We start from the raw sequence: 19,606 nt of genomic DNA, 5'->3' as shown, positions 1-19,606 counted from the left end.
CACCATCGAATTATCGAATATTTCTATGTTTCACACTATAATTTGAACAAAAATGTTAAGGACATCTTTAGACGTGGCTAACAGCTTAGCTAAAAAAGCTTATAATTTATCTGTACAAGAAATCATCTAATCGAAAGATTTATTTTACAGTTAGTCTAATAGAGTGTTTCTTAATGTGGGGTATACGCCCTGCACAGGGTGGGAAATTTTTATTATTTGGGGTGCAATTAGAAAATTCCATTTACATTAAGAAACGGTTATTTACGTTATATTTCTTCAGAACTTGGTTGTTTATTATACTTACATACGACAAGGGAGAATCCAAACTTTTGTTGAAGTGGAGCATGGTCAAAAAAAGGTTGAAAAAGACTGGTCTAATAGCTATCATAATGTCAAAGCATTGAAAATATAAAGTTGACATTTGTATGCAACGAAAGTAAAAATTAAAAATTTCTATATGCAAGCTCGTGGACCACCAGATATTTACTCACGGTCCCCTTGGGGTTAACACATTGACTGCCACGTCACCCACATATGTATAAAAATAATACTACAAAAATTCTCAAGATCAGATGTTAAAGAAAATAAGTCTAGACAGAACTCTTGAATTTTAACGAGGCTATAAAAGTAAATTCTATGACTAATTGTTTACTAGTTTTCAATTGTCTAAACGCAAAGTTTCGTTTTCGTAGACAATTCGAGGGTCTGGCAATCAACGTGTTAAGAATCACTGCGTTAGGAGACGTGTTGTTTGTTTCAGTATTATTGTATCGTTTCGACGATTAGATGATTTGTTGTTACAATTGAAAACGCTGGTATACTCACCCGCATTGTGATAGGGACTCGTCGAATTAAGATCGCCCACTGGTGGTGCTAGAGTAGCATTATGAAGCAAAACGTTACGTTGTGCTTCGTAATGACTGTGGCTTATGCCGTGCCCTGGGTATCCTGGATGCGCGGGATGCGCGAAGTGGTCTGGTGCACCAGGTAGGGACAAAAGAGATGCCAAATCCTGCCACCGTTGCTCCATGCTCATTGCACGCACAAATGGCATGCGACCCTACGACACAATCAGCGTTAGTTACGACGAGTCTCTCTTTCACTGGTCCATGTAAGCCACTTGAAATGTCATCCCAAAGGATCCTATTCGCATCAAATTATATTAGATTTGGGAAAAGAAATCCATTATTTTCATGTTCAAATATGTATAGTCCAGGTCACGATATAGCGAGCTCGTAAAATCAGGTAGGCGTCAATGTAAAAATGTTTCAGCTACCGGGACAAGCGAATTTACAGAAATACGAACAGATAAGGACCTTAGACCGTAGTCAGGGCCGTAGGAAGAAATGTTTTATTCAGTGTCGCCTTTTTTAGAGGTATCGTTAGAGGTAAAGGTTTTTCTCAAGTCTTTAATATCTTAATTTACCTACTCATAATATATACAGGTAGAAAATGAAAAAAGGTAGTGCATTTACGGATACAGAAAGACATTCCAAATGTTTCAGGTAGTGACTAGTATTTACATGTTTTCCATTTGTAAACAGAATACCATTTGTTAATTGAAATACAAAATCATATGTACGCTACCATTAATTTGCTATTGGCACTCTCAAACAAGATGTCATGTACGGCCCTAAGTGCTGCAATAGCAGTCAGTGTCGACTCTCAATAGTTTAGTTTATGACCTCGCTATATCGTGGCCCGTACTATACCGTGTTGTTTTCTAATTTGTTGCCATTCAATTTCGTTCCGTTTGACCAAGACTTTGTAGATGGAAATTCGATCCATCATGTTTTTTTCCGTCAATTCGTTTCCAAACATCGAGCTTCTTTTTGAATCCAGCTTTATGCAAATGGTTTAAAACCGTTTTGTGGTCGATCTTTAGCTCCTGGACGGTGCTACGATAGCTAATACGTCGGTCTACTTCGATCATTTCGAAACCAAAAATCGCCTAGCTTGCATTTTCGCTTTTATCAAAGCAAAAATCGTAAAATGTATCAATTGTCTCTTTGTTAATTTCCATCTTGTACACCATATAACTCACAACTGAATCGACCAGCTAGAAAACTGTAAAAGAATTTTTTTTAGTACGGAATGGTCATTTTTCCAACGATCATAAGTCTCAATTTGTTTGGTTAATATTTTACGAGATATATGTATATCACTGCAGTCATCTAAGTAAAAAATAATGGATTTCTTTTTCCCCAACCTGATGTTAACACTTCTAGAAATCTTTGTTCGGGGTCGATTGTTTGTAGTATATTTTTATATTAGTTATCGTATTGTGTATATTCTTTTGCAACATCTTTTCTACGACATAATTCCACCAAAAATAATTATGAATTAGGCAGAAAGGTATACCCTATTATTTATTTTTTTCTTTTTCCCTTTATTATGATTACAATTTCAATTGAAAATCTAGAGACAATCTATCGTCTCTTAGCAATAAGTAATTATTTTTATCCCATTATTCCTATTATTTAAGATTAAAAGTTGCGTTGTACGTTGCAAGGGGTTACGAAGATTTGTTCAATTGTCAATGGTCCTTTTCGGTGTTAGTTTATTAATATTTTTGTCAATTCTTCGTCATCGATTTTTGTCAGTTTGACTAATATGAAAAAAGTCTACTCTTTGATATCTTATTTATCCTTTTATTAGTAAAGAAGTCGTTTTCACTCTTATAATCGACTTCAATTATAATCTCAGTTATAATCTCATAAGAAAATTAACGATAAGGAGAAATTAAGTAGTCTTTTTGAACATTTTAATTATACTTGCAATTGTACGTTAAATTTCACTTTGTGAAGTTTATTCTGCATTTTCAATACAACAGTTTAAAAATCGACAGGTGGATAAATTTTTCGACGAGAAAAAAAATTTCAAATCGTTCTGAAAAAAATATTTTTAGCTGCAGGAGTCGATTATAATCATTTTTGATGAATAGACATACCCCCGAAATCCTACTCATTTTCGAAAAAAAAATTCGAGTAGGTGTTGAAATATTCGGCGAAAAAAAAAATTTCAAATCGTTCTAAAAAAATTATTTTCGGTTGTGAGGGTCAATTACAATCATTTTTGGTTAATAAACATACCCCCGAAATCCTACCCAGTTTCGAAAAAAAAATTCATTACAGAAGTATGCGAGGCCAGAAATGTGTCCCCGAAATTTCATGCAAATCTTTAAAACGTCATAACTTCTGAACGGATTGGACGATTTTAATGTTTAAAAAAGCAAACTACGCGTATTTTAGTGAAGAATATGTAGAAATTGCAAAAATATTCGAAAAGTTGATCCTTGACCGCGTAAATTGAGAAAAACCCAATAAAAATGGTCCAATTTTCAAAGAGCCATAACTCCTACAATAGTGAATATATTTCAATGAAACTTTTTTCTGAAGTAGAGCTCATGGGTACCTACAGAAAAGTATTAGACAACTTTTCCGTAGGGCGTCAAACAAAATTACTAAAAATGAAAAAGGAATTTTTAAGAAAAATCGACAGGGGGTAGGTGCTGAAATATTTCGGTGAAAAAAAAAATTTTCAAATCGTTCTGAAAAAATTATTTTTGGTTCCGGAGGTTAATTATAATCATTTTTGGTGAATAGATATACCCCCGAAATCCTACACACTTAAGAAAAAAAAATTCTTTACATGGCCAGAAATGTTTTCCCGCATGCGTATGTTTAAAACATGTTGATTTCTGAACGGATTGAAGGATTTTAATGTTTCAAAATGCAAACAACGCGCATTTAGGTGGAGAATATGTAGAAATTCTAAGAATATTCGAAAAGTTGTTCCTTAACCCCGTAAAGTGAGAAGAAACCCATAAAAATGGTCCATTTCCTCGTTTTTATCAGTTCATATGTAATGATCTATAGTATATGGAAGCGTTAAAAATACAAATTTGCAAAATCAATCCATTCAATATTATGGAAATGCATTACAGTTATTAAAAATAAATTATTTTACAGAATATTAGTTTTTTAATGCATTTCTCTTTCCCGTGCTAATGTAAATAATGTTTTCAACTGAGCAACTGATTAACAAAAAAATAGCACACACAATGGGACAGAAACAGTGGTAAAATAAGATACAATTATTTAGATAAGCTCCTTCATTTCTTCTTCTATAAAATATGAATTTGTCTATACTAAATAAGTAATTGCCCAAAACAAGTAGTTTCATTAAATAGAGTTTCTTACTTTAGAAAAATAGAATACATTTGATTGAGTTCATGGTAATAATGTCAAAATACTATTGCATTTATTTAATCAAGTGTCAAGTGTTTTTTGTACATTTTATACTAAGTTTCACAAGTCTATTTCAATTAATTTGAACAAACGTTAACACTAACTACAACAGATATATTATCAGTAATTAGTATTCTCTAATAATTTTTTCTCAGCCATTCGATCTTGCCTCAACGAACATAAAGTAACAGAATTTAGCTCCGAGGCGTGGAGGATGTTAAAAAGGAATAAAAAAAACGAAAGTACAGCATTATTGTGCGACGTAAAGTTTGCGACGCGGTTCGGAAAGTTTCCGAGGGAAATCGGCCATTTTCAAAAGCGCGAGAAAAATGTCTAAATCGGTACCAGATGCGCGGTATGAAACGCGCGACGGTACTCGTTACGCGTGTTTGTGGCATAAATCTCGAATAAATCGTAAAATAATAAAGGCACGCGGAGTAAAATGTTTGTGGGAGATTCGTCGGCCGGGGTACGACCGAACGACTGATACGCGCGTAACTGTGGTAGTGGCGCTTAATGCACTTTGGTATTGTCGTTAATGCGTTGGTCGCAAGAAGAAGATGAATAGGGAAGAGGCTGACGTAGTGCGAATCTGCCGCGATTGTTGTTCGGATACATCAATCAGTCGTCGGTGCAATCTGTCGAGCGCGAAACTTTTAAGGTGATTCTTGCTTGTCAGCGCATCTGTCGGGGCTATAAGCCGCAAAATGTAGGACGAGACGTTTGTTCCGCGGCGATTTGTCGCGTACCGAGCACCGCGTTTCTAATAGCGCCACTTTACGCTCGTCCTGCTTCGATGCAATGCTCATGATTGAGCCGCGATAAGAAAAGTTACCGGATTTACACCGTTTCCACGAACGGCACAGGGTATTTCACGCGCACTCGACCGACCAGTATACCATGGCGAAAGAATTTCTCATGGTTTTCGTGTTACTTAGTTTTGGTGATCGCCGTTGCTATTTCTGCCAGACGCTCGTTCCCTCGAGGAAGTACTGTTTCTTTCGTTTATACATTTATCACGCTCATTAGCCGTGCACCGTGTAACGATGCCTACGTACGCTCCTCCAAATAATTAGAAACTCAATCATACTTCTACATTTTTCCACGACCAGCTGCAAAATTTTAAGACCTTGCAACGAAGGGGACGCAATTCCATTTTTTACTTACGACGTGTAATATCTACAATTGATATCTACAAAAGGGATGATAACTCCACTTTTGAGCATTTTTTAATTACAACGTGTGATATATGTAATAAATTTAATGCAAATCCAATGGCAAATAAAATATTGCAAATTTTTAATTTGCATCAATTCTTGCAAACGCAAGGATAATCTCATTTTTTGATATCTATAAAAGGGATGATAACTCCATCTTTTACTATTTTTTACTTACGACGTGTAATATATGGAAAAAGTCTCATGCAAATCCAATAATAAATCAAATATTACAATTTTTTGATTTGCATCCATCAATCTCATTTATAGATATCTATAAAAGGGTTACAACTCCATTGTTTACGACTTTTTAATTACGACGTATAATATATGTAAAATATAGCAAATAAAATATTGCAAATTTTTTACTTGTACCCTTTATTGCAAGCACAAGCATAATCTCATTCTTTTATGTCTACAAAGGGGATGATAACTCCATTTTTGACCATTTTTTTGTTTCAACGTGTAATATACATATGTAAAAAGTTTCATGCAAATCCAATAGCAAATAAAATATTGCAAATTTTTGACTTACATCCATTATTACAAGCTCAAGGATAATCTCATTTTTTTATGTGTACAAAAGGGATGATAACTCCATTTTTGACCATTTTTTAGTTTCAACGTGTAACTAAAAAATATATGTTAAAGTGTAATATATGTAAAAAGTTCCATACAAATCTGACAGTAAATAAGTTATTGCAAATTCTAGACTTGTATTTTTTGATGGCTAGATAAACTTTAAATATATTTTTCACCTCTAAACCATATACGTAACAATGTGGAGTATAGTAAGCCTTGCAATTATAGTTGCACGTCGTTACATCGACTCTGCATAAGATAAATCGTTGCGCGTCTATGGTCCCTTTTTCTCGTCTCTTCGCCGTGTTGATTCCGCTGTTAGACGTAACAGCCGCGAGCTGTAGACACACACATTCTCATAGTAAGAGAGTACCACACCACGGCAACTTCACACACGTGTTGAGTGCGTTTGACGCCGGTCGCGTTAGTACGGAAATGCCCAGAGGGGCGAAACGTTGAACATGCTGGTCGTAGATCCTCGCCAGATCGGGCCAGAGATCAGCAATGCACTCCGTCACATTGATTTAGTACATCGTATTCATTTTATTAGCATTATAATCGTTATCTCGTACGTAGATCTCGCCGCATAATAGATACACATGTTTTCACAAGGTACGCTCGCATCGATTAAAACGTATCTATTCAAAGATTTCAATTTCCCAGCTTCTGGTTAAAAGCTTAACATATGCTACCGATTCGATGAAAGGGGGATCCCAGTGTCATCTTAGCGACAACCACATTCTTGACAGATTATCATATTATAGATACTAAATAGCCAGCAATTCGTAGCTGATCATGCAATCACGCGTACACTTGCATTTTATCTGTAATTGGCTTAACAATTCTCAGAACGTAAACAGCAGATGGTTTAATAAAACCTTCGATGCTCTATTTACTGGAGACCTTAATTTAGAACTATGATCGAAAATATTATTTACATTAGGACTAGTAAGAGAAACTAATATTTTGTAAAGTAATTTATTTTTAATAGTCACAACGCATATTTGTAATATCGAATGCATTAATTTTGCACAATGTTTTATTAAAATGGTGCTCCCCTATGTTTCGATTCCAATGCAGAAATAGTTCAAATTTTATTTTTAACGCTTCCGTATATTTCGTTTAAGAATACTCTAGAAATTCTCTGTAGGATTTAGATCCTGTGATTATAATAAACATGGTAAAACAGTATTGTTTTCTACTGTGAAATATTGCCTTACTCGTTTGTTTCGCATTATTATCCTATTGGAAGACGAAATTGCCTCTCAAATATAAAAACAGAAATCTGTCCACAGTGTTACTAATTTTCTAAGCTGATTCTCGATCGTTTCGTGGTGATAATACATCATCGTATTGCAACCACCGTGTTTCAATGTCCCTACAATGCATTTTGAATCAAGATCTTTGCGTCGCCTGATACATCAAATTCCATCAAAAGACACTCAGTTATATTTGAATACATCAAAAATTAGCATGGTTTCCCAATTTCGTACTGTTCAATGTTTGTAAGGGTTTGAGGCAATGCAGTGGGACTTACTGACTTTAAACAGGTTACAAACCTCGATTAATTAAAGAATTGTGTTGAAAGGAAAAAATGAGGCGATCAGTGCAACTGAATTCTGAAGAAATGGGGTGTATTCAGATATTAGAAGAAGAGGGATATTCAAATAGGGAGATAGCCAGAAGAATAAATAGAACTGAGTTTGGCATTCGTTCATACTTGAAAAATAAGAAATATTAAATTGTACAAAGGTGGAACCAAAGAGACTGTGTTAACCAGAGATAAAAGGTCTATTCTTCGGATAAATTGAAATTCAAGTTGTAGTGAAAAACAAATTACACAGTAGGCTAATGTTTTAATTTCTGTGCAATGATTTAAAATAGCTATGCTTAAGAGACTGTGATAAAGAAGCTAGATTTAAATTTGCAAAGAATCATATGAATTGGATATCTGAATGGGAAAATATCGTTTTTACTGACGAAAAGAAATTTAATTTAGATGGTCATGATGGGTATTCTACGACTATGATTTAAAGAAGTTGTTATACCGGTAGGATGTGATAGAGTGAATGGTGGATGAGAAGTTATTCGTTTAACAAAAATCAAGACAATAAAAGTTGGATTGAAAACGGGTGACTAAATTTCCAAAGTAACGTAGACGACGACCATTTCTAAAAATTTGTAACGTCGGATCTCTACGAAAGCTAAATAATTCCAATATTTTGCCCAGGAGATAATATAATTTTGACTCAACAATTTGACAATTTTTTTGGAAATTATAGTTATATAATTAAAGAATTTGATTCAAGATTTTCAAGAAATTCAAGAAAAATAGGATTTCTGAACTGAAACAACTTAACCGAGCGGCATTTACAATGTAAGAAAGTAACTAAAAATAAAATTACTAAAGTTGCTCATCCGTTGGCAAAGAAAAGTTCCTAAAAGATGAGTCGATAAAAGTATAAATCCGAACGTATTAGGATCGATTACGATTCCCAAGGTAGAGGTTGCACGATAACAGCTTAATCTCCGCTGTAAATCTGTGTACCTAAACGTGTTTGAGTCCATGTAGTCTGATGTTGGCGCGTTTAATCGGTAAAAAGCAACAGGCGCGTTAGATTGGGACTTGGCTTGTTTTTGTTCCGTTCAATTTCTACTTATTTACGTAATGCCTTATCCGAGATCTCTGAGAAGTTACGTTCGATAGAAAACAGTAATTCGCCGAAACTCCCGTTGTTGGGGCCATTTGCGACAGGAGTTCATCTCCTGGTGCTACATCCAGCGGCCTATCGATCTCTTGCACTCGTTGCGGTCATTTGCGACAGGTGCAGAGCCGGGTTCTACTCTCGACGGCTAATCGCTTCCAGGGTCGTGGATGAAGCCAGCGCGGTCATTCGAGCTTATCTCCACTCATAGCGTTCAAATCCGCTCAAGAAATTCCCACTAGATCCATTGTCCCAACTCGTTCGCTTGCACACATACACGAAAAGTATTAGATCGTCCCATACGTTCGTGTCGAGTTTTCTACTACAACTTGAAGCAATATTTTAAACATACAGGGTGTTCGACCACCTCTGGGAAAAATTTTAATGGGAGATTCTAGAGGCCAAAATAAGACGAAAATGGAGAATACCAATTTGTTGATGGAGGCTTCGTTAAAAAGTTATTATCGTTTAAAGTTCCGCCTGTAGAACGGCAATCTGTGAGTAGCTGCGCATGCGTAATAGTGGTTCTCACTCAGAAAACTGTGAGGCTGTCGATACATCACTAAGTAGAGTTTTTCATGCTGAGTGAGAACCACTATCGCCCGCACGCAGCTGTACGCAGATTGCCTATCTACAGGCGGAGATTTAAACGTTAATAACTTTTTAACGAAGCCTCGATCAACAAATCGGTATTCTTGATTTTCGTCTTATTTTGCCCTCTAGAATCTCCCGTTAAAATTTATCCCAGGGATGGCCGAACACCCTGTATAATAGAATTTTGTCTCCCCTTCTTTGATTTCTTTGATTTCTTATTACAATGTAGTTCAACGCTTTTCATTAAAACGTTGACATTTTCCAATTGTTTACCCACTAGTAAGCTTGGAGATTGTATTTTATTTCTTATAAGGTTCGGGTTTATTATATGCCAACAAAAATATTCATTCAATCAGGGTCAAGTACGACCAATACTACCGTAGAAACTGTTTAATATTATTTTATCTAAAAGAAAATTAAAGTTTTAGAATGGCCCACTAGTTTACTATCATTGAAAACATTTGATCTGATTTATCTAAAAGTGTCTATACAAGAGGAAGGCAAATGAAAAATAAAGCATGTATTGTTTAAAATTGGAAGTACAATCAAGAAAATTTCGTTAGTCAGTGTGGATTCCAAACTTTAAGCTTTGACACAATATCTATTCGTTTCAAATTTGTACGAATTATTGATGTTGGTATGTTTAAAATTGTAGAGCTCCCCTGAATTGACAAACTTTGTTTGTTTTTTATTAAATTACAAATTTTATCTTCGTCAATTTCAGAATATCGAACGATATGAAATCATGGGACGACCTAATATGAACTCTTACATTCGTAATATTCGACCGACGAAATATGCATGTTAAATTGAAACATTTGATATGAAGACTATATGTATAAGTGAAATTAAAAAATAATTCAACAGCATATATCGTCTTTACAACATATTTATTGAAAATACGCGCTGCAAGTGGCTCACAAAAGTATTCAAACTCTGACGATTAATGATTTTATTGATAATTTATAAATTATTGTAGTACAAAGAATTTATTTTTGATTAAATATTGTGTTTGAAAATATTTAATTTTGAATCAATTTTCTATTGTAATTTAAAATGAATGATCCTGAAGATCACAGGTTGTAAACATCACAATTTTTATTAGTAATAGCGTAAAGAAATGAATCGCAAGAAATTTGAAATGAGAAAATCAGTAAGAGAATTAATAGTTAAATAAATAAATATTACTATAGGACACACTCGTTATATTCGTACGAAATGAGACTTTTATTATAGATAGAACATTTATTTTTTGGTTTTGACCACACATATAAAATACACGTTCGTCTTATAACACAAACTACTCAATAAAATAAAATTGATTTCCATGATAAATTGACACCTTTTTCCACTACTGGTCTTTATAAACCACCATACGTGTATTTCATTCAAAGTGAAATAAAACAAAATTGTACCTTTTAAGGGAATAAGCCTTAATCTTCGAATAGTCGAATCAAAAAATTTTTCACTTTTTGGGAACCGTTTGAATTTAAAACGCTTTTCTGAGTAAAATCATCTTTGCTTTCTCGATCGCCTCCTCGCGTGAGAAGATCTTCGAGAAAATTCGACTGAGGAATGTGAAAGTAGAAGGTTCAGAAAATAACTTAAAAAAGGTGATTGTACGACTCCTTTTCACGAAGTTACGATAGTCTAAATATTGGCAAGGTTTAGTCCTAATACTAAGGATAAGCAGTTATACAAATTTACCTTTTATTGGTATTTGATTGGGAATTAGAATTTTTCGAATTGAGATTATAGAAGAAACTACAGAGGGTTTCTGTCGTTTCACCATTTCTTCGATCATTTACTTTTATTAATCCATTTTAATATGTTTCACTATCCACGTTTACGATGACTGTGATTCGAATGTGCAGAAAGACGATAACATTTTCGTAACAATAAATATTCGTATTTTCTAAACGATGCACTACATCATCCTTGCATTGCAATTGAGTCATCCTAATACTTACGGCTAGACTGCAGATCTTTACGAAAATTCATATTTTTATTAATATCTCAACTTCTAAATATAATTATTCCTATCTTACTTGAAGATATTTCTTATATTTTTGGGCATTAAATGTGTTCTGTAGTTTTTTGAAAATTTAAATTTCCAATAAATGCATAAACATCTGCAGTCTACTTGTGACTTAGGAAGATACCTTGAGAAATCAGTCTTTCTTTTGGTAGTTTCACATAATTTTGTGGCTGTTCTTGGTGAAGTAATCGACTCACATTTTGGCCCGCGATGGCGACCAACCGGCCAGTTTGACACCTGTCAGCGTCGTTTAACCTAACATCGCCTCGATTCTCGATCGCTTACCTACTTTCCACCTCATCCTATCGGCGTATGTTTTCGTACGTGACTCTCGGCAAAGCTCGTTTCTGTCACGAAAGTTGTGAATCAAAATATTGGAGGATACCGATTCAATCTCTCCCTTTACGGACTATAAAAAAAAAAAATATTTTCTCTACTATATCCATCATTTCGCGTTTCGAACTGTTCACATTAACTGGACAGGTCCGTAAATAAAATTGTTATTACTTTGCAACGAACGAATACAATCGGTTAAACGCTTATTACATAAACATTCTGACTTAAATTAAACTTTAAAATAAACTTCAGAAAAAAGTCAGTAAATCGTAAATATTTCGAATTGACGAAGCTGAGAAGAGATCGTATTGAATACTCCAGATTATTCGATGTAAAACTTCGAAAAAAATTACATTTTACTTGATTCTACGAACAGTAGACGATAGTTTTATCTATTATTGGACGATACAATTTTAGCAGTGGTTTTCTCATAAAAATAGAAAATAAAAAGGACGCGAACAAAATTTCATGAATATTTATAGAAATTCTAAGTGAACGCTGTAACATGATTTAATTTAAACTTTCATAATTCCTGCAATATTGAGATTAATAATATAACATTTTTAAATAATTCTCTGTCTCTACAATACCATTCAAGTACGAAGTTTCTTCAAATATTATAATAGTAGTTCCCTGGAGGTTATCAAAATATTCAATAATATTTCTTCGAATATAATTATAAGGTACTGTTGAATAACAAAATTTTGTACGTAATGGAAGTTTGAAAACGTCTAAAAAAGTCCATGAAGACTAGTAGAATAAATGATCTTAAATTCCTCTCTAGTGTCTGTTAATATTGCGTTCGATTTTAAGTTGCGTACAATTAATAAACAAGCTTATTACGCGTTTGTAAACACAAATTTTTCAACGCATTTTTCAATAATGCTGTGTCTCTACGATACCATTCAAGTACGAAGTTTCTTTAAATATTATAATAGTAGTTCCCTGGAGGTTACCAAAATATTCAATAATATTTCTTCGAATATAATTATAAAGTACAGTTAAATAACAAAATTTTGTACGTAATAGAAGCTTGAGAACGTTTAAAAAAGTCCATGAAGACTAGGAGAATAAATGATCTTAAATTCCTCTCTAGTGTCTGTTAATATTGCGTTTGATTTTAAGTTGCGTACAATTAATAAACAAGCTTATTACGCGTTTGTAAACACAAATTTTTCAACGCATTTCTCAATAATGCTGTGTCTCTACGATACCATTCAAGTACGAAGTTTCTTTAAATATTATAATAGTAGTTCCCTGGAGGTTATCAAAATATTCAATAATATTTCTTCGAATATAATTATAAAGTACTGTTGAATAACAAAATTTTGTACGTAATAGAAGCTTGAGAACGTTTAAAAAAGTCCATGAAGACTAGGAGAATAAATGATCTTAAATTCCTCTCTAGTGTCTGTTAATATTGCGTTTGATTTTAAGTTGCGTACAATTAATAAGCAAGCTTATTACGCGTTTGTAAACGCAAAATTCCGCGTGGCAGAATGGAAATCTCGCCGATGTGAATGTTTTAACAACGAAAACGTGGGCAGAAAATTGTTGAAAAAGGGTGGAAGATTGATATCGAGCGAATAGAAATATAATTAATTACAATCTAATATCGCGCCACTATCATGCTTGGAATTGTGTCTAGTCCTCAGACTCATGGAGCAGCTTGATGGTTGTACAAAGAGGCAAATTCGTTTCACATATTCTAGATAGCCCATACCGCCGCGCATTATGCATTTCACAGCGCATAAGTCCAGCAGCTGTTTGGAATGTCTGACAAACGAAACGGACTGTAACATCCCATTGCATTTTTTGGTTCTTGGTGAAAATTGCTCGGTCGGTGTGCACGCGTATAGAAACAAATGTGCGTCGAGGATACGCTAACGGCTGAATTTTTATTGTAAAATCGTCGTGATGCCCGTGCAAAAGAAAACCGGGGATAAATCAATTCTTTGGAACAGTTTTCGTTAAAACGGATTCCCTAAACGATGAAAAAACCGTGTTACGCATCTGGTAGTCTTTCCATACTCGAATTGAACATTATATTTCGTTAGAAACAATGCGTTTTTATCGGTGAGATGCAACTGCAAACATTCGATTATTATAAAAATCAGGCTTGTATGTTTTTTGAAAAGCGATCCAAATTCTTGAAAAGGTGGAAATTGTTTTATTTATTTAATTATTCTTAATTAAGTGATTAAATTCCTCGACTGTGTTGCGATCAAGTTTGAACTCTTACACAAGATTTACTCGAGTTTCAAAATTTATTCGATAGTCTGATGAATAAATAATCCACGACTACATAAAATTCCAAGCAGGTTTATAATCTCATGATTGTATCGATAATATTAATGAATAATTTAACGATACATATGGTACTTACATGCTCAGAAAAATATTCCACCTCTATGCAGAAACTTCGTAACAACTATTTTTAAGGACAGTAAAATATAAACAAATGTTGCTAAATTTGCTCGAAACTAGTTCGAAGCACTGTTAAACATTGTCAGTGTAATTTTTCTCTTAATCGAGTGACAAACTGAATCGCGAAAATCTGAAGTCATTGATAGAATTTCATGTAGAAAGTGAACTTTTCGTAATAATTATAGTATTAGAGAAAAATATAAGACACTGTGCATACTTCAAGAAAACTGCAAAACAAATCACAGAAAAGGGAATTGAAAGAATGACTTCCTTTAACGGAACTGCATAAAGCAGCATGGTTGATGTTTGGTCATGTTTTAGTACGTTCATTGCACGAAGAAAATAGCAAAAGTCATTTTTAGCGACGAAAATTAATTTAATTTAGTTGGTCCTGATAAATGGAAATTTTATTTTCATTAAAGAAAGAAGAACTGCCTTTAAGTTGTCATCAAATGATAAAAAAACAAGCAAAAATACGTTTTATATCAAGTCGTATGGATAATAAGAAGTATATTAAATTATTGGACGAACAATTAAATAGATATGATTCATCAAAATAATTCTGTTAATTGTACCGTAGAAACTGTTTAACATTAATTTATCTAAAAGAAAATTAAAGTTTTAGTATGGTCCACTAGTTCACTATGATTTATCTAGAAGTGTCTATACAGGTGGAATGAAAAATATTAACGAACTGAAAGCATGTATTGTTCAAAATTGAAACGTGCTATAATAAAAACAAAAAAATTATACAAAACAGGTGAAAGAGATCTCACAAAAATATTAATGTGACGTTTGATCAAAAATTTTTACTAAAGAAACGTCAATTGCTTTTCAATTATCTTACAATTTTGTCCAAACAAAGTCAGGTTATTGTTAATATTATATGCAATATATAGGATGTATAAAATTTACAATATATTTCTTTTATATGTATAAAATATACGAGTGATCGAAGTGACTTATACTTTTGTTCAGACCTGTATATTATATTATATTTCATGTTAGAAATAATATTACAATATATTTATAACCTACCTGTTATTCTAAGGTAAAAATTCTGGTCTCTATTAGTTTGGATAATCTAGGAACTATATGTGTTCATATTTTGCAAATATTACACTTAACAAAGTAGACAAATAATATTGTTCACAAATGATTTCCCAAACATTATGAAAAAAATTGTGTTTTATTCACACTTTCGATAACAAGAAATATTTTGTTATTTATTTTTATACTAATATTTTTCCTAGGAGTTAATGATAGAAACCAAAGAAACATGTGAAAATGTTACAATACAACAGTCAAATATTACGTTGCAAGATTTATTATTACTCTGGTTTTCAGTAGATTTTCTGTATTTAGAGAGAATAATTTGGCAAAGTGCATGTGACATATTGCAAAAGGTATACACTTTTCACAAATAATCAACGAATAACAATGTTCATATCTATCTAAGAATGTTAAGATTTTAGATTACAATTCTATACAAAATTGGTTAGAATTAAAACAAAGAACCATATACGAGACTTTACTCGTCTCTTTACGTCAAGTGAACCAAATCACAACGTTAATAACTATCTGGGAATGCTAAGATTTCAGACTATGAAGCAATAGATCCTATAAAAAATCGGTCAGATTTAAAACAAAGAGTTAGACCATATAGGAGATGCTATTTACTCATCCATCTATGCCAAGAAAACTACTTGTTATATTAAATGTAGCATTGTGTGACATAATACCAGGTACAAAATTACATTGAAAACCAACATTCCATGTATAACGTAAATTATATCAACATATTATGAACTTAAAAACAGTGTAGAAGATATTAATGATGCAAATACCAGAATCGTAGTCCAATAAAATAGAATATGTGTAACATAAGTTATATCAACACATTACGAAATTAAAAACAGTGTAGAAGATATTGAAAATGCAAATACTAGAATTCTAGTCCAGTAGAATGGAATATATATAATATAAATTATGTCAACATATTACGAACTTAAAAACAGTGTAGAAGGTATTGATGATGCAAATACCAGAATCCTAGTCCAGTAGAATAGAATATGTATAACATACATTATATCAACATATTATAAACTTAAAAACAGTGTAAAAAATATTGAATATGCAAATACCAGAATCGTAGTCTAGTAGAATAGAATAATATAAATGTCGTAGTTACTAACAAGGCTACCAAAAAATTTCATAGAACAAATATGAGCAAACGTGGCAAGTATATTTACTAACTACCACGCAAATAGAAGCTGCTCAAAGTGAGCCTCAAAAGTTCCTTCGTTCATTCGCGTTAGAAAATATCGATGGAGATTTCCCTGAGTGTATTTCGCTCGTTAAAAGTTGCAAATACAAGAGACGGAATAGTTTGGTGTATGAGTGTATATTATTGACAAAACACGAGTAATCAAAGATACGCGAAGAAACCATGCGCATTACCTATGGTCGGCGGGTATAATCTCGTGGCTAATGGGCCGAGATATTAATTATGATTCATTCGGATAGTCATCAGATTAATGCACGCTGGCGCGGGTTACCGTAGAGGGCTCATGCCAAGTCCTTCAAGTATCGCCACAAGTGCATCCTAATGCCTCGGTCGGTCCTCGTCTTCTCCCCAGCCTCTCATTTCCATATTACATACCTCGTTTTTCTTATTAATTTTGTCTTACGACTCTGCGCGATCGCGATACAACACGCTCGGGCTCTATCTCCTCGGCCGTGCCTTGGATCGCCCTCTCTCACGATCTCCTCTGTCTTTCTCCTCCTTTATCCCGCTTTATCTCTGCACCAGGACCGCTTTCTTTTCTCTCTCCGATCGTGGCTCGATATTGCGTGTAAATATTATGAAAAGTCCAAGGATACTTCGAGGGTTCTTCTTCGACGCTCAAGGTTCTAAGCAAATATCCAAGTGGCATAGCAAATAACATGCTACTGCTCGTGACCTAGCAAATCCTTGTACAAAGAGACGCGAGGAACTCTGTCGATCACGACCAAAGATCGTCACCGTGATTTTATAGTCCCTTGAACAACAATCGTAATCGATTCTTTCGCCGATTTCAACCGATTCCATTTCTTACGCGTTCTTCCTTCCTTGTCGCTAAGTTTACGGAACCCACCATTTTGACAGGTCTCAAATTTAATGTTACAGAACTTCTAAATGTTATTTGCCAGAAATTTATGTTGAATTTGATTAATAGAAACGAATAGGTATCCTAATTAGAAGAAAAACCGTGTATTAATGTAACCATCGACAGGACGAATTTCAATAAAAATATGTGTAATCAACGTCTGTAGATCTAGTGTTATTTTTAAGTCGTAACAATGTACGAAACTCGATTAAATATGTTTCGTAATAATTAAAAAATAATTTTTAGTAACATTGATAAAATTACACACAAAATAGTCTAATTTTATATACAATTTTATATAATTATTGACTTGTATTAGATGATTGCACACGATAAAAATAAAGCACGTGTTTCGACTGTGAGAAACTAAAGTCGCTAGAGAAGATTAATTTTCTAACCCAACAATAATAATATTATTGAATAGTTTTATAACCATCAGAAGCTAATTGCAACTTGATATTTTAAGAAACTTTGTCCATTCTTCAGAGACAAGATGAACACTATTTAAAAATTTATTTATAGTTATATCTATATCTATATATAGTTATTTATAGTTAATTTATATATAGATTTCTCATTTTTCTCGTAAGTCAAAAATACAATATTTTTAAAATAATCTCTTGAAATACAATGATCTAATTAAAGTGTGAAACGTCAAAACAGTAGATGTATCTTGAAACTTCATTAAAAATTTTAAACACGTTACTCTTAAAATCATGTTCTGCAAATTGATGTCTAGAATGACTAGAATGAATCTAACATTTTTAGTTTTTATGTATAATACTTTCTTCATCGATACAAAGTTAATTTATCTAAAAAAAAAATTTTACTTTAAAGATTCTATATTAATTTGCAAATAGTAAGCAGAATCGATATAAAAATTATTTTCTGTAATTTAAGGACATCTCTTTATGGTCACAGAGGAGTTAAACTCAAAGTAATCAATACTTCTTTTTTAAAATTCATAAATATTAGTTACTTTTGTTACACGATAATCCTCCCCTTAATGTAAGTTAGACCTTGTACAAAAAGTTGATAAGAATCGTTTTGAAGAAACTGTCAAATTGTGTTTTACACACCATAGAATTCTTCTATAACTTTCAATACATCCTCTTTTTATCCTAATGTTCAGCGTGCCTTTTTTATTTATCAATGTTATAATTTCTGCATTCGTATAAGCATTTCCTATCAATTTTATCGATTGATATTTTCGAAGAAAATAAAACTGCAAGATTATTGTATATCGATAATCAAAGTTGATTGTCGGTTTGATAACTTCGTGACAGAAATAAAGTATATTTAAATAAAAATTCAATCTTGCACGATCGATTAATTCGTATCAAAATGTATTGTATTCGCAGATGAGTGAACTTTAAACCTTTGTGCTTCTAGGCATAAGGATATTTGTATCTTCCGACTACGTTCATCAACTACGGAGGGTATATTATTTTCAGTACTTCCTACTTTACTACTCGCTACCTTCTTTCATTATTTGCGGGGAATTCTTCAAGTTGCTCCCTGCAATTCCTGCTCGTTACCTGCGAGCAATGCATTAACGAGTTTCTACTTTCCGACCTATAAGGAAGGAAAGTATTGTAATCGAGAAAAATTTCGAAACATGTTTTTCTTCTGACAAACGCGTTTTAATACTCTTCGGTCACGTTTTGACTGTTCAAACGATATTTTTTAATGCGTCTATACAAACTTATACAAATTTATATTTAAATTAGATCGTCACAAACTCTGATTACGTTTTAAGGAAAGTCGATTCTTGGATAATCATAGTTACTTCCTCTAGATTTTGCTTCTTTCGACACATGCACAAAATATGTATTCTAAAAAATTGTTTGCACAAACCTCAAAAAGAATTAAATTCAGTACTACATTTAAAAGTGAAACAAATATTTTCTGCTAAAGGAAAAATTGAAATCTTATTCATTGGATACTTAAATCATATTAATAACGTATACCATAAATATCGTAATTAACATATCTATAGAAATCTTGTTTTATTCATATAATTATCATCTTCCACTAATATAGCGTTAACATGACGCAACGGAAATTAATTTAAAATTATTTCCAGTCAATCACCTTGCCACTTTAGAAATCACTGTTTCTCTCACTTTTTATACTTCCTCCGTGTACGTATACTGTGACTGTAAATCAATTAAAAAGCAGAAGGAACACGTTAAATTTTCTATCGATAGTTCTACTCAAGTTTGTAAATATGTATTTTATAAGAACGCGTTCGTCGATGGATGTTTTAGTTTCATTTCTAAAAATATCGTTATAAATACAATTAAAT

General features: G+C 33.0%; 1 protein-coding gene across 6 annotated transcripts in view; it reads right to left on the bottom strand.

Moving 5' to 3' along the window:
• Nucleotides 1–19,606, bottom strand: part of Cnc (NFE2 like bZIP transcription factor cap-n-collar) — a 166,823-nt gene that overhangs the window by 43,968 nt on the left and 103,249 nt on the right. For all 6 annotated transcript variants that reach the window (XM_076781832.1, XM_076781800.1, XM_076781815.1 and 3 more), the window contains exon 6: nucleotides 826–1,060. In XM_076781832.1, coding sequence (XP_076637947.1) covers nucleotides 826–1,060 — 235 coding nt within the window. The remainder of the gene's footprint in view (nucleotides 1–825; nucleotides 1,061–19,606) is intronic.

This window comes from Colletes latitarsis, chromosome 2 (assembly GCF_051014445.1).
Source record: "Colletes latitarsis isolate SP2378_abdomen chromosome 2, iyColLati1, whole genome shotgun sequence".
NCBI lineage: Eukaryota > Metazoa > Arthropoda > Insecta > Hymenoptera > Colletidae > Colletes > Colletes latitarsis.
This window is presented reverse-complemented; position numbering and strand designations above follow the sequence as displayed.